The sequence below is a fragment of the Gallus gallus genome, chromosome 1, assembly GCF_016699485.2.
Source record: "Gallus gallus isolate bGalGal1 chromosome 1, bGalGal1.mat.broiler.GRCg7b, whole genome shotgun sequence".
Lineage (NCBI taxonomy): Eukaryota > Metazoa > Chordata > Aves > Galliformes > Phasianidae > Gallus > Gallus gallus.
In genome coordinates this window covers 147,241,548-147,258,245 of record NC_052532.1, presented here as the reverse complement: position 1 = coordinate 147,258,245, position 16,698 = coordinate 147,241,548, and the positions used below count along the sequence as shown (strand labels likewise).

The 16,698-nt window shown below is 41.6% G+C and overlaps 1 protein-coding gene across 1 annotated transcript in view; it reads left to right on the top strand.

The window, feature by feature from the left end:
• The first annotated feature begins 2,675 nt into the window (after nucleotides 1-2,675).
• GPC6 (glypican 6) overlaps nucleotides 2,676-16,698 on the top strand; it is a 736,111-nt gene continuing 722,088 nt past the window's right edge. Inside the window, exon 1 of the mRNA XM_040653781.2 lies at nucleotides 2,676-3,458. Coding sequence (XP_040509715.1) covers nucleotides 3,143-3,458 — 316 coding nt within the window. The 5' untranslated portion in view covers nucleotides 2,676-3,142. The remainder of the gene's footprint in view (nucleotides 3,459-16,698) is intronic.

Here is a 16,698-nt window from a genome sequence, read left to right as displayed (position 1 = left end):
TGTGCTTGGTGGAGAGGGCTCTCCAAGAGGGTAAATGGTGGATTTTCAGTCTGGTTGCCAAGCAAGTATAATATTAAGAAAATATATTTTTAAATGTTATTACTTTTTCCCACAGAAACTGAAGAGAAGCAAAAGAATTCCCTGGTGATTCAAATGTTCAATTTAAGTAAAACAAAAGGTTTCTCTTCAGTGCTTATGCAAATGAATTGAATGGATTGCTTTCCAACATTTAGGCTGGAAAAGACAAGCTTTTACCAGACAGTTTAGAGGCCCAAACACTCACCAATACATGACAACTCAGAATCAAGCCCATCTCAGCTGGAGATCACTTTAACTGGGAAGGTATTAATCACCATGTCAAGGAGGAGGAAGCCAGACCTCATTTGACATTTTATATATATATTAAATTGTTTCTAATTCAGCAACCAATACGCGCTTGCTACTCCTTCTAAAATAACAAAGACTATTTTCATCAGTCATGAAACACACTAGTTATGTGTTTTTTATAGTCTAGGACAGCTGAAAAGGGATGGATATTGTGAGACCATATCAAATATCCTAATAGTCTAGGCCCTGAAATATGAGATATTGTATTTTGTGCCTATTGTGCTTGACAAGAGGTATTATGTTTCTAAGGGATTTCTAAAGCCACTGGCTTAGAAAACATTCTGACCTGAGTTTTCTTTGGAGCTCTTCCACTTTGTACAAAATTAATTACATATGTACTGAGAACACACAATGATTCTCCCATGTGATGAGTAGGAGATTTGTTGAAGTGGTAAAAATATCTGTGTTTAAATGTGAGATTCAATTAGAGCTCTTGGGAGAGCAAGTGTTTCTTTACCTTGTACGGCTGTGATGCAGCCGGAAGCCTCAGCCATTGATGTCAGAGGCAGGATTCAAGGGAGGACATGAGTCTGAGTTTCCCACAGCAATTTTCAATGTCAATGCAAGCAATTTTCCCTATAATATAAAAGTTATAACCTAAATCTCTGTTGCACTATCTGAAGTATGAACTTAATCGGTATTCAAAAATAAATAAATAAATAAATAAATATATTGTGGGGTGAATAAGCACCTTTTTTTTTTTTTTTTTTTTTGAGCAAATTTATAATTTTCTGGAAAATAAGTGGCAGTTAGATGCACTCCTGTGTTAATCACAAAATATCTTTTGCTCTTTTACCATGATTTCTGCACTTCAAACCAGCTTGCTCTGATTTTTCTCATTTGCATCTTAGTTTGTGTCAAATAATTTTCCTGTGGATTGAAGAAACACTGAAGAAGCTTGGATTGTGGGGGAGTCTGTCATGCTTGATATGTGGTAAGCTAACCATATGCAATCCAGAAAGAAATGAGGTACACATAACACCCCCCTGATCCTATCTCGGGGTGAACAGGGTGTATCTTAAGATCTGTCAAAGTTTCTCCACGTAGTAAATTTGTGGACCTTGCCTAATTTTAGATTTATATGGTGTCACTACAAACAGCTTATTATATGTAGTGGGCAGGTAACACATGAAGTTCTCTATTTTGGGACTGCTGAAGCAGAGACTTCCATCCTGCCCTCCACTAGGTGAGGCTGGGTGATACCATTTGATGCCATTACAGTTCCCATTCACTAAAAAAAAAACAAACTCCTCAGGAGTACTAGCAAGGACTGTGAGATAACTAAATCTTTAAAACTAACAAGCCAACAGAAACTGAACAAGCTCATGGCATGGAATAAAGGACAGAAGTCTCTCATCAACCTCCCCTCTCCCCAGACCTTTGCCTTCCTCCCTCATTTCACTGGCCCAGACCCAAGACTAACATTGCAGTTACTGTGACACTGTATTGGTACCTAAAGGTTTGCTCTAATTTGAATGCATCTTGAATTGTGATACCGGCATGGCATTGCTGTGTGGCTCCTTGCTGATAAGTGTTCTTGAGAGCTTGTGGTCTTTTATCTTTGCTGTTGGTCTTTCTTTGCCTTGTCCTAGGCCTAACATCTCTGTCTGTATACTTTTGACAAAATACCACACATCTCTACAGTACTCATAAAAAGCACTGCAATAAATCCTATCAAACTCTAACTTCAGATTTTACTATCAAGCACTTCAGAATGGAATATTTTTCTTTCTCCCCAAGAAGAGGCTGAATTCACCTTGAAGGAGTTTTCTTTGCTTCCCTCACTCAGTTCTCTGCAGATGCTCATTTGCAGGAGAGAATTTATGGCTTTGTCCTCTGTTCTCCTCTCCTAGGGTGGCACAAATTACCTGGGTCAAGGACTGCCTGCTTTTGCTTCCTCTCATCCCTCCATAGCTCCTGCGCAGGGACATCCTTCCTCCTTTTTCCTATGGATGATGGGCTCCTCCTCACTCTGACTTTTCAGCTCCAGCATTTACATGAACAACAGATAATAATTAATGAAAATAAAAGTGTTATGGGACCCACTCCAAACCTGACATTACGGAGAGCAAAACTGCCAACGAGTATCTTTTATGACTTCTCACTAACGGGCTGTTTATAATTTAGGGGCTCGGAGCGCCTGGATCTTGGATGAGGAGGAAGTTTTCAGAGCTGTGGGTGGTTTTCCTTCCTTCCTTCCTCCAGCAGACAGCGATCCACGCCAGGATTTCCTTCCCGCTCCCGTATTTCGGCAATGCTATGTGTAGCACGTTTCGGTGTGTGTGTGTGTGTGCGTGCGATGTGTGTGCGTGTGTCTCTCCCTGGCTGTGGCTGCCTCCAGGATTGCTCCCTGCCTGCTCCGGGAGCCCGCTCCGGCGCTGTGCGGAGCAGAGGTTTCCCCGGCTCCCGTCAATACAGGCACTCGCACCACACGCATGCACACACACACACACACGCGCGCACGCACAGAGCCTCTGTCCAGTCCATCCCCACGCCGCCTACTGCCTCCACCACCTCCAGCCTCGCAGCGGCGGCGGGCACAGCTCCGCGGCGAATCGCGCCGCCGCTCACCCGGCGCTCCGCAGGCAGCCGTCTCAACCTCCACAACCTAGAGACAGATTTTCCTTTTTTTTTTTTTTTTTCTTAATTATTTTTATTTTTTATTATTATTTCTATTTTCTGCTGGCGGGCGATAGCCTTTTGCTGAGGAGGCGCGGGGACGAAGCAGCCGCTCTCCCGCTCCCGCCGTGCGCGCATGTGTGCGTGTGCGCACCCACCTCACCCCCGCCTCGCAAAAGTTTGCCTGGGCGGTCGGGGGGCTTCCGGCCCGCCGCCCCCGCAGCCGGGGGACACGGCGGCGGCGCGACGCGGAAGCGCGGGACTTGCGCGCCGCGCCATGCCGGCTGCGCGGGGGGCTGAGCACTGGGCCCTGGCGGGGCTGCTGCTGCTGCTGCTGCCGCCGCCCGCGGCCGCGGGGACTGAGAGCAAAGCGCGGAGCTGCGGCGAGGTGCGGCAGGCGTACAGCGCCAAGGGCTTCAGCTTGGCCAGCGTGCCCTACCAGGAGATCGCAGGTACGGCGCGGGGCGCGACGCGGGGAGCGGCGGTGAGGGGCTGTGGGGTTTGGGCTGCGCGCTCGCGTGCGCGGCGCGGAGCGGCTCTGCCGGCCGGTTGGCCGTACCCGGTGGTCGGCGGTATGTGTGGTGATAAAGGAATACATGAAGGCAGAAAAAAAAAAAACCTAAGAAAAAGCAACATAAAAATTAAAAATAAGAAAAGAGGGCGCGGACGATGCCTCAGCGGTGGTTTTGTTCGCCTGCAGAAACTTCTTGAGAGTTGCAGCCGGGTTGCTGAAGGCTGAGAGCTGTTCCGCAGGGGCTCCCGCCGCGCGCGGGGGCAGATAACTTTGCCCTCTGCCAGCGGAGACGGGGAGGGTGGAAGGGGCGGAGGGCACGGGGGGGCAGCACCGTCCGGACCGAGCACGGCCCCTTGGGGCGCTCTGCCGTCGCCCCAAAAGAGCGGAGCGGCAGCAGCTGCTGGGAGGGCACAGCCCCGCGCCGCCGCCCCCCGGCAGCCCGGCGCTTGGATCTGCCTGCCGCCGAAACGTGCTCACAACAGGTTGGCTCTGTTGGTGCTGGGGTTGGCTCTGACGGTGATTTTATTTTCCGGCTTTTCCCTGCAGCCTTATCCGTATCGCATCTTTGAGAGTGAATGAATAAAAATGTGTCCTGAGCGGATAATCTCTTAGCAATCAGAGAGTGTGACAAAAAGAGAGAAATAATATGGGGAAAGGCATAAGCGTGAGCTGCTCAAATTGGGCTGCTCGAGCTCTCAAGACAGATTTCTGCTTTGCTGCTGCCTCTTTGCTGTGAGGTTCTGCTGTTTGTACAGTGAATGAGGATCCCCTCAGTTTGCTCGCTTCCTTGTAAAGTTGGAAGCAGGAGATTTTTCTGGAGGTGAAATAAAGCCACAGTTCCTCACTATGCAGCATTTAGCACTTTTCAGGGGAGGAATGATAAATGTGGAGAATTTCAGGGTGATGAGGGTGTAGCTCACAGAAGTGCTGGGAAGGCTGTTCCACGCTGCCAGTGCACCAATGCTGATCTCATCTCTGCACAGAAGAGTGGGTCTGACCCACCGACTTGTTAGCATGAGGCAGGAGGACACAGGGATGTGCCTGTAACTGTCCTACAGGCACCTCCGGCCCTCGCACTCACTGCTGGTTCTCTGGTCCTTCTGTGCTCTGCTTCAAAATCTCCCCTTAGGTCGGTCGTCAGTCACATACAATCATTTTTTTTTTCTGAAATTCCCTGTGACCATAGACCCTTTGGCTATGCAGTCCTGCTTTTCCCTTTGCGTATTGTACCTCCATCAGTCTTGGGACAGAGTGGCAGGATATACCCTGTCCCCTTTAAAAATAATAATGAAATGCAGTGAATTTCCATGTTCGGGTAACTTTGGGCAGACACCTGTTGCTTTCAGCTTATTTACTTTCTGAATGTAAAGCACAAAGTTTCTATTCAGTTTTAGAGGCTTCTCCTGGTTACCCCGTTAGCAAGTTTCTGTAAGCATGTATCAGTACGGAAAGACTCAGTTACATCCCAAACTGCTCTCCAGCTTCCTCGTAAGGTTTAGAAGTAACGAATAGTTATTGCTTAAGAAGTCTGTGGTTCATGCAGATGTAATGGGAGGCCCAGAAAAAATAACTCTCCAGTTGTTTGTTTTCTTCGTGGCCTTGCTGCTGGTGGGTGTACTGACCTATGAGCAGTTCATGTGTTGCTGTTTGGTCTGTTGGAAGGTCCAGGTGTATTTCAGAGCGCTGTTTCTGGGGAGGTGCTGTGAGGCTGTGCCACAACACTGCAGCATAAGCTCTCGTTAATGTGGGAGCCGCCTATGTGCAACCAGGCACAATGTTGAAAGTGTTTAATTAAAGCAACCAACACATGGATTTCAGAATAACTGTTTGCATTCTGTTCCTTTCTACCATCCTGGTGTGGTTAAGGAAGCAATTTGTTACTGCTATGAAATAAGTGTAGTCTGTTAACTGCCTCATGCTTTAAAGAGTTTAAAGTGCTTCATTACATTCATATTTCTGAACAAATATGTTTTCAAAAGATTTTGCATCTCGATAATATGTTGGAAAATAGTAGCACACAGCATGGTTAATGTGTTTTGATTTAATGTTATTCATATGTTTCCATTTCCCATTTGCTTAAAAGCTCCTTTCTGGCCAGGGCTGTTGGAAGTTGACAAACCGAGTGGTGCTGTGGTGCACTCATGCACAGAGTGCTACAGTCTGCTCGGATGGGAGGCTGCAGGCACAGAGCTGCCCCTGTGCTGGGAGGAGTTGTGCACCCGGGCTCATTGGATAGTTCTTTGTGGAGTACTGGCACTTGCTGCGAAGTTCTGAATGGAGAAGGTTTAAACTATGGGTTTTAAAGCCGTAAGGCAAGGTTTTCCTGCAGCCATTTTTAAATATATTTATTTATTCATTCATTTAATTAATTAATTTAAGTGAAGTGTATGTTAAAATTGACAATGCTCGCATTATGGCCATCCCCTATGCTTTCACAGCAATGTTAAATTGTTCAAAGGAGTGGTGTAGTGGCTGTTTGTTACCAGCCTTGCTGCACCTAACACCTGGTCTGAGCAGCAAAGTCTGGTGCTGGGGCTTGCCCTGAGTACAGCTGTTTTTTGGAGAAGCTGGTTTACAGATTTAGTGATCAAAGATCCTCCATAAAGACACTTTGACTGGGTATGCTAGGGAAGAGGGAGGGAGGACTTGGTCCTGTGCAAAATTGGCACTGGTCAGAGAATGGGCAGCCGTGACTGTCCTTATGTAATCTGTGCTGCAGTGGAGTGGAGTATCCTGCACTTGGAGAAGAGCTGAACTGTCATATTCATGCTATCATGATCCAACATTTAGGGGCTCTGAGAGGAGTTCCTGATGGCTTTACAGAAGTGTTTTGCTGTAGGAAAAGCTGCCACTTAAAAAGATGCTACAAAAGTGAAAAGCCACTTCATGTATCTGTTAGTAATACTTGAAATCTAGACGTGATTTCAGTAACTCCAGGTATCTTACAGGAAGCCAAGAATATAAACCAACAAAGATAGACAGAGGTGGAGAGTGTTCTTGGCTCAAACTGTTCTGAATGTCTGGCTATTTCAAGTAATAGATGTGTCCGAATTGTGTCTTTCCACTTTCAGCAGATTATTTTATTATTATTATTATTATTTATCAAAGGTTTTTATTTTTATGCCTATGTTTACCTAAAAATAGTGTTTAGGCAAAGATGCATTAAAACATGTAAAATAGGGGCTATAAAGGTGAAGAGCATGTTACAGAGGTTTGTTTCTGTTTTTGGAAGAGGTGCCAAATAATACTGTATTTAAAGAAACACTCTAGTAAAGTGTTCAGCTGTAAAGATGCTGAATTCTAAATGCTCCTTAAGAAATTAGAGAGCTTTGTTCTCCTGTGATGTAGATGATGAGCAAGGTGAGATTCTGGCAACACAGAGACATTGTTGGGAAAGTAACTGAAGTGAAAGCAGAAGCAAACCCTTCATTTCGGGGGTTTGAAGGTCAGGAGTCACTTGAAATTGTGCTTTGATGAATGGGTTTCATACTGGCATAATACAGAGGTGTTGACTGAAGAAAAGTAGCAAACAACGCAGTTGCTTGTAGCTCTAAAGTGTTAATAAAAGTAATGAAAATAAACTCAGTAGTCATTTATGCAATTAGGTTATTATTCCATGTCAGATGTTCCAAGCAATGAATGCCGTGCTTTGCTTTAGATAGTTCTAACATGTAATGATACACTAAGAGAACAATAGTGGGAAATCCTCCTGATCATGTCTGTATCACAGCATTTCTTAGTTAATGTTCTCTTTTACTGTTTCTCTACTGATGTTGCTGAGTATTCTGCAAAGTACCTGTAGATCAGAAGACAAATGGGGATTCAGAGACACCTTGTGTAGCATCTCACGAGTATAAAATAGGAATAGCTTTATTGAAATCAATAATGTAATCGATGCAAACTTGAAATCTGAATTGGGTCATTAGAGATCAGTTCATTCCCGAATTTGATGATGAAATGAAGATGAGCATGGAATTTGGTGTAATCTGTGTGCTTTCCTTGTTCTAGCGCTGTTGCAGAAGTATCCTCTACTGCTATGATTCCAGCAGCAAGAGACTCTTTGGTCACTCTCCCTCATAGCCTCCCCCATTCTCTGAATTTAAGTGCATTGGTGCACATGAATATGTGCTTTTATCTAGGAGGAAGTATAGCTTTTCTAAGACCTGGCTGTGCTGTCACTTTTGCACATATTTATTGGTATCTATGTGACTGGTTCCATTAAAGTGAATGCATCCCATGTGCGCGCATCTAAACCTAGAGGTACTCCTAGTATACTCAGGGCCTTCAAGGAGAAATAGCATGTTTTTAGTGCTTATAAATAATTGATTCTGACTGAGAATTTTAAATCTCAGCATCTGGAGTCTCCTGATCTGATTTTATTGTAGAGTATTTTGGAAAAGGGTTTTAAAACAGAAACAGCAGTGCTTCAGTAATTAGTGTGATGATGAATCTCAGCGTATTGTACTCTAGTCATCTTTTTTTCTTTCTTTCTTTCTTTCTGTCAACAATCTGATTTATAATCAAAAAACATACCCAAAGCTCTAATATTTTATATGCTTATAAATGTTAATATGTTAAACCGTTCTATTGTTATATTAGTACTGATTTCATCATATGCTATTGTGAAATACTCCTGAGATTAGGTGGTGTTCAGACACCAGAGAGGTCAAGCACTATGTTAAAAGCTCAGGCCATTCTTTTTATATTACTGCAGTAAAGAATATATTCATTTCATTTATATTACCACTTCGCTCTCATAAAAGGTCAGTTTCATGTGAATGTAAAATTACTTGCAAATGGCAAATCTTATAACAAGTGATCAACAATAAAAGCTTTTCTGGGTAATTTGTCTTTAAAATTACCACCTGCCATTTGTTTGAATGACTCGAGGATCTTGTAGCATCACTTGGAGATCTCTGTCTTACTCCCCACGATATACATAAGTAAACCATTCTTACTAATATCCCTTTCTGCTTAGTAAAGTAAAAATGCATAATTACATTAAAGTTTCTAGTTGAAATAACAAGCATGGTGCTTAAAACTCCATTACAGCATCAAAGTATCAGCACTCCCATTACTAGCAAAATGAAATTACGTTTTCAATGAACTATGACTCTGTGCTACCCTTCATACCTGGATAATGGGTGCTATCTCCCTGGGAAAGAAACCCGATTCTGTGGCTTTGACAGTTCATACTGCCAGGCATAATTATTTTAGTAGCTTAAATACATGTGGAAGAATTAATACTTCTCCACCGATTCCCAAGAACAGCATGTAAGGATTACAGTCTGAAAACAGTATAGTTGTTACACTTAACAGAGAGAATACATTACAAGAAGTGAAAGGAATTTAAAATGTGTTGCATGTGGCAGGAAAACACATGCCTGGTGAAATCCTTAGCACATGCATGTAAAACTGCCTGAAACATACCAAAACTAAGGCACGTTTTCTTCACTGTTTATTGCTATGGAGCTGCTGCACACGCTCACGAAGTAATCTTCCCTGGCAGACTTCTTTTAGCGCTTACACAGGAGACTGTTGCAGAGACCACCAGCTCCCTCGCACGGGCTTTTTTACCAACTTGACCTTTCCCTTCAAGAGAATCCAAGCCATAGACAACACTTTCATCTGCTGAGCCATCGTTAAGTGCTCTCCTCCGGGACGCGCCGCACCTGCAGGCAGCTCCGTACCCGGGGCCCGCCGCTCTCCCTCCTTCTTTCCTTCCCTCCTTCTCCGGCCGCGTTGCAGCAGCCGGGAGCGCCCGGGAGGCGGCTCTGCCGCCCAATGCCGGACTTCGGAAGCCCCGCAGGCTGAGGGCAGCGGCTGTCTGTCCGCCGGAGGAAGTGCATAGGGCTGATGCTCACAGCGCACACAGCAAATTGCTCTCTGGCTCTCGTACACTGCGAGGTCTGTTACCTTAAGCTTCTAATGGCCTTTTAACAGCGTTTCCAGCTGAGCAGCAGATGTAAGGGATACGGAGAGCGGAGAGCTGGGCTGTTTTTTCCTCCTGAAAGAAACATTTCTATGGACGGGCTGATAACAAGAGAGCCTCGGACCTGCTCGGTGACCTGCTGGGTTTAAAATAGCAGGGAAAATCTCCAGAAATAAGTGGAAGTCTCCACTATTTTTAAGAGGTGCCTCACAAAGGCTGTTAAGTTAGGTATGCATACAGAGCAATGTGGTCAGTCTTATGTCTACCCATGTGTACAGGGAGGTAAAATCATGGCTTTTATCTGGAATGGCCTCAAGGCCATGTGTGGGAGCTGAAAAAAAAGCTGCACATTTACACAGGTATTTGTAAACCAGATTGAATCTTTATTTTATGGGTTCCATCTGAAAAACATATGTGCAAACATGAGTTCAAACATATGCACAATAAAAAACAGCTCAGTGCTCAGTTCATGCATGTCAGGAAGATCAAAGGCCATGTCAGCTGTGGCAATCCCATAGCTTGGGCAATCCAATTAGTTCAATCCCGGTGCTTGACTAAGAAGTAAGCAATGCATCTTGCCTCTAAGATAAAAGCAAGACCTCTCTATTGCCAGGAACAGTTTTACCTGTAACCCCATAGCAGCAGCTTTTGCCATGTCTATGGTGACGGGCATATTTTTGTCTATGTCCCTTCAACCTATGTGTTGAGTGTTTAACTTAGACTGCATGGACACCCATCTGGCTTTTGTCCAAGTTTATATTGGAGAAAAATCAATACATGAGGCTGTTGCATGGCTGGGTATCAGACTGTAATATGACGTAGCTGGAGGATGTGGGTGAATTCTGTCACAGTTGTGACGACTGGGAAGGTATGTAGATGTACCCCACATCTGGCAAAACGTGGTCTGTGAATGCCTCAGTACAACTGTCATGTCTAATGTTTGCACTTGACTTTTAGGCTATGATATCCCTTATAACCTTGATTTTTCCTTTGATAGCTCATAAAACGCAATTAATGCAGGAAATGAAAATGACTTTCTTAAACTGAGTTATGTTTCAGGAAGTGAAGCATAACACTGGGGAAAGGATCTTTATGTGCAGTTATCCCACCAAAAGTGTGATTGTGTTGATGGATGATCATGGCCAGGAGGCTCCCATCAGACTCCTGTGTGCATTTGCTCAAGGTTGTTTTCAGTCCAGGATACAGTTTTCTGTCTTCCAGAAATTTTCCTCTTTTGATTGCACTTTTCTAAGTTTATTTTTTCTGGTGTTTTCAATCACGTAATATACATGAATTTTTTTGTGTGTAAGGATTTTGGAAAGTCTTCTGTGAGAGTAGCAGTCTGTGGCTTTGGAGTCCAGAAATGCAACTGTAGAGGTAGTGAAGCTAGCAAAGAGTTAACTCAGAGAACAGGAGAGAAAACACGGGGTATACTAAATTGTTGAAGAATGGACTCTTCCTGGAAAAAGAAAAGAAACATCATTGGCTGAGTCACTTTGTAGTTGCTGTGGTAGTTATTAAGGACTTTTTCACAGTTAAAACCCTATCAGTAGATTTTTCCCTATACAAAGCAGATTGTGGTGGCTTGACTGGTCGTGCTCCAAACTGGAAGAAGTTCTAATAAAGATGTATGGTTGTTTCTATTGTCAAAGAGCTTGTTTCTTTGTTTTGCGGGCACTTCCTTAAGATTGAAACCTAGTGCATAATATGTAATTATTCCATTGCAGATGTAACAATGCAGTTCTTGCACAGCTCGCTATGTCATTGTAATTTTATGACTGTGTTTCATAACCTGAGAGAGCAGACGGTGAGTTTCTAGGTTATAATTCCTTTAAACAAACAAGCAAACAAAAACAAAAACAAACAAACAAACCCCCCCAACCCCCCCACACACACAAAAACCCACAAAAAAAACTAGCCAAAACAAATAATACATAAAAATATGAGCCAGCAGTGTGCTTAGATGACCAAGTAGGCCAATGGCATCGTGGCTTGTATCAGAAGTGGTGTGGTGAGCAGGACTAGGGAAGTAATCCTGTCCCTGTACTCAGCATTGGTGAGGTCTCACCTTGAGTACTGTGTTCAGTTTTGGGCACCTCAGTACAGAAGGGACATTGAGGTGCTGTAGCAGGTCCAAAGAAGGGCAACAAGGCTTGTAAAGGGCTTGGAGAATATGCCTTACGAGGAGAGACTGAAGGAACTGGGTCTGTTTAGTCTGGGGAAAAGGAGGCTGAGGAGAGACCTTATTGCTCTCTTCCAATATCTGAAAGGTGCTTGCAGTGAGAGCTGGGTAGGTCTCTTCTCACTGGTAGCAGGTGGCAGGACAAGGGGAAATGGCCTTAAGTTGTGCCAGGGTAAGTTAGGTTGGATATCAGGAAACACTTCTTTACAGACAGGGTTGTTAACCGCTGGAATAGGCTCCCCAGGGAGGTGGTTGAGTCACTATCCCTGGATGTGGTGCTCAGAGATATGATTTAGTGGAAGGTTGTTAGTTAGGGTAGTATGGTTAGGTCATGGTTGGACTTGATGATCTTTAATGTCTTTTTCAACCTGAGCAGCTTGGGTTCAGACTGTCAAAGTTTCATTTGGTTCTCACCCTGTTGGATAGGTGTTTTCTGTCAGCAAAGTTAAATGTGTTCTCTTCCTGCTTCTGACTGCTTCTGATTGATGAAAGGCATCAAGTTTTTCAGTCAGATGTGATGACCTAGACCAGCTAACCCACCAAAAAGATCTTGAAGTTACACAAGTATGTTTGTTTAAACATGTGCCTGAAGTAAGTAATGATGAGAAAGTGGGGCTCACCCTTTTGGAGATTGCTTTCTGGTAGACTGCTGATGATTGTAATGAACCTGTAAGAAAAGGCTTACTTTCTTTTGTCACATGGAAGCACCACTGAATGTGCCAAAAGTTACAGTATTCTTATAGTTTAATAGAAAAGAAACTACCAGCATCTGAGCTTTCCTGGTTACTATCCTCAGTTTTGCACTTGACTTTATAACTGCATCGTCAAAATTTGACAAGTCATACTGGTAAAGTCATCTGTTCTCCAGCGCTGAATGGGCTGAACATCTGCCTGGGATGAGTGATCATAGAGTGCTTCACTAGCTTAGGGAACTCTCTGCTTGTTATCATGTTGATGTGTGATCGTTAATGTGGTCAGTTTACTGGGAGTCTGCTGGTTTTATTGCACACTGAAATTTGGGGTTTATGAGGCAAATGGATTGGATTATTAGACCACAGTTTTATATACTGCTATTTATTGTTGTTTTCATGTTTTAAATCTTTTCTGCACCTGAGGGCACCCATTCACAGCTATATGCAGCTTTGAGGTGTAGAACAAAACTGCACTCATAGTAGGGTTGAAATATAAATTGTTAAAAGTAGTGGCAGAGCAATCCTTTACATGTCAGATGTACCCAGCCATCAGTCAGCAGACTCCAGAAACTGTTGCAGAATATTTAAATATCTTTTGATTTGTTTTTCTCAAATGCGTTCTAGTCCCCAGGAAGTTCCAACAGCGCAGTGGTGAATCAAAGTAGAGAGATGATAACCACCCGGTGAGCACTGGCCAAATTTGAAATGTTTTCCAGTTTTTGCTTTTAAACTGACATAATGTTTGACAAAGAATGAAGCTGCAAGTTCAAACAGGGACTATGTCCTAATTAGTTTCACCAAATTGATTGACAGCGTATATCTAAATATCTAATAATCTAATCTAAATATTTAGTTCTCATATATTAGCATTTGGCTTTACAACTTTAACTTACAAGATAATACTGTGTATGCACAATTCTCATTTCTTGGGTGAAAATAGCATTGAACAATTTTGTCCTTCAGCGATAGCTGTATTGTAGAGAAATATGGAGAATACCTCCTGAACAGTTTCTAACTCAGACCATGTTTTCTTTAACTAGTTAGATCCCTTGCAATTTACAATATTCTTAGTCAAAGCTTTTTATACCATGCACATATTTAAAGGAGTTTCAAAAATATAAAAGAAAATGGCAAAGTTGGCCCACAGGAAAAATTGCATAATAAAATCTTTTTTTTTTTTTTTTTTTTTTTTAATTTTATGAAGCAGTACATAAACTGCTAGCAGTGTAGCTGCAAAAAATGCAGGTTAGACAGATCATACTAGTCAAAGTTGCAAAATAGGATGTGGTAGCTCAACAGAGATATAGTTGTTTCTAAGCAGAAAAGCAAAATCTAATTTTGAAATTGAGGTATTTTGAATAACAGCACAGGGGAGGTTTATTTACTGAATTGGTGAAAAGCCAGGGGCAATATTCCTTAAATACTTCTGTTCCAAGATGGTCTGTCATGCTTGCTATCGGTTAGCAATGAGTATTGCTAATTGAATACCTGGAACATAAGTAAAATGCATTGTTTAAACACAGATACCTATCTTTGCAATGTAGCTGGCTGATGAAGAAACAGCTACCTGAAATTGAGCACTGAAACATCAATTTGTTTGTTCTTACAGATGGTCTTCAGAAGTCCTGTACCGTTCTTTGAAAGAGAACTCAAAAGACTCTTTCATCTTTAATTACTGAGACAGCATAATGAAAGCCATGTATAAATTGTCTATAATCAGATTGGTTGTGGGACACGTGCACACTTTTGTTAGGTTTTTCAGACAGTCTGCCAAAACTGATTTCTGCATATCTCCACTGAATGTAGCTGATGGCAGAATTTGATTGAGATTTAATTGTTTGGGGTTTTTTTCCAAAACTAAGTAAAGCAATAGATGATCAGATTTCAAAATTAGAATTTAACTGTGTGAAGCACTGAGCAAATACAGAGAAGGGACTGTCCTTTCTACAAAGAGCTTACACTGTATATTTATTACGATATTTCTTCATGAGACTTCTGTGTCATCTGATCATAAAAAAAAAAAAAGACTAATATATATATATTTTTAACTTAGATAAAAGATATAGTGCAAGTAAATGTGCTGATTAATTTTTTAACTGTAATTTTGAAGGTTATCAGCTTCCTATCTCATTGAGAGTACTAAAGTAATTGATGAATCTTTTGTGGAAGTATCCTTGTACCTTGTTAATTAGTAATGTAGCGTCCGAGTTTTCTTTTTAAAGCAGCTCCAGCTGGACACTGTAAATCACTGTCTAGAGCACAGTCAGTACAGAAACAGGCAAAACCACAAACTCTTGTTTGCACCTTGTTGCCAAATTCCAGTTGCTGATGGAAACACAGAAATACAGATTGTTGCTGAAGTGGAGCTTTTCCATATTTGATGAATGGATTTAAATTGCTCTTCTATTCTGATTAGTAGCCAAGACACTCAAAAAGTCAGCTGAAATTCTACTATATACCAAACAACCTTTTTTTCCCATGGTGAATTATGACACTGTGGATAAATTTTGAATTATAAGTGAGGTCCAATTTTCCTTTTAACATTATAGTTTTCCTTTCATGGTCAGTTTCTGATTCTTTGAATGTTCTAAAGCAATTTCTACTTTTCTGATGTCAGGACGGTCATTGCCATTACCTTTATGCTTAATGGCCTTCTCAAGCTAAATCTGCTTTTGAAGAAGAAGCTCTATATAACTTGCTTGTCTTTTTTTTCTGAAAAATGAACAGAATCAAATGCAAGATGAAAAACATTATGTAGATAAAGAGCAGATTCATGCAGAGTTTAGTCTATTACTGAACAAGTCAGATGCAGGTCCATAAACTGCAGTTGGGCTAAAGCATATAACTTTGCTTTTGATTTATATAGTTCTAGGTTAGTTTTTATAGTCATTTCAGTATCATTATTACAGTTACTGTACAGCACAGACAATAAACTTTCTAGAAAGACTAATGGAGTTCGCAAATTAGGATCATCATCATTTTAATGGCTGATACATAAATGCTAATCTTCTTGTTCCTTTCTGTGATGTTAGAAGCTGATCAAACTGTTGAATTTAATGACTGTTCAGATGAGTCATGCTGAAAGGATTGACAGAGCAGAATAAAACTCAATACAGTACTGAGAGTTCCTATACCGTTGCATTACTTCAGTAAAGGGATATGGAGATACATCTTAATTAGTTTAAATCCACAAATATGAGTTATTTATATTTCCTCAAGAGCCTGTTCAAATGTGCAGAATAAGCGTTTTTTCAAGTTGATAGTAACAGCCAGAAGTCACATTTTCTGATTAGTAGATTCTTACTTTTTTTATACTCTCATACTGGTATGAAAAGCACATTTGTAAATATTACTAGTATTTACTCCACAAACGTTTGTCTGATTTGTATTTTTATTTTTCCCCTGTGATCTGAAAGTGCTGATCACTTAGGGCTCTTTGAAGCAAAGATATTTACTAAATTGTGTTAGATATAGCAGAAAGGTAATATTCAAACAAATTTCTGTTGAGAAAAGCTCTAATTTTACAGGAGAGCTACATACATGTCTTTCAACAGCAAGGAATTATTTTGCCAAGGCAAGGTAAAGAAGATATTCTGAACACTTTCTCAGTCTCTTGTGGAGGACTCCTCTTCCTTTCCTTTCTAAAGCATTCTTTTTTATTCTACGCAGAATATTTCACATTCAAGCTATGTGGACAAATAAATGTCTTCACACTTCAAAAGAAGATAAAGATAACAGATAATTCATATTGTAACATTCCTTATTCCTTTATGGAATATTTAATGCTCCCACAAAGGGTTAGGCCACCAATGTGTCAATTGAAAACCTCTTATTTTAAATATTTTCCTGCATTGCAGGATAAGGTTTTGTGTAGGGACTTAAGGTGATATGATACAGTGCATAAGGCGATATAACCCATTGTGGTGAGTAATCAGCCAGTGAGTAAGCCAGAAGTTTGCCTAAGAAAACTCCTGAGAATTATGCTGATGAGTGAGAGATTTGAATCCTCACTTCTCACCTTCTGGGAGAATATCTTCAAGGTTGTTCTGTAGGGATGCATCTGAGTTTTTCTTTTGAAGCAATTTCACATTGCATGAATATTTATGCATATGCATAAATGCTTTTTGGTGGAAAGCGGGCTGAACAAACCATTGTAGATCTGGAACCCCTCTGAGAGGTGAGGGAACTCTTCGCTCTCTTCTGTCCATTAAAAATCACCGAATGCAAAGCACAAAGATTTCAATAGAAAAGATTGAGGTCAGGTTGTCAAAATTGTTTTCCGTGCCAGGGAGAAACCGGTCTATACTAAATCTATTTGAACATAAGGTAGCCTTAAAATAGGCTAACATTGCTATTTGATCTTGAAGCTTTC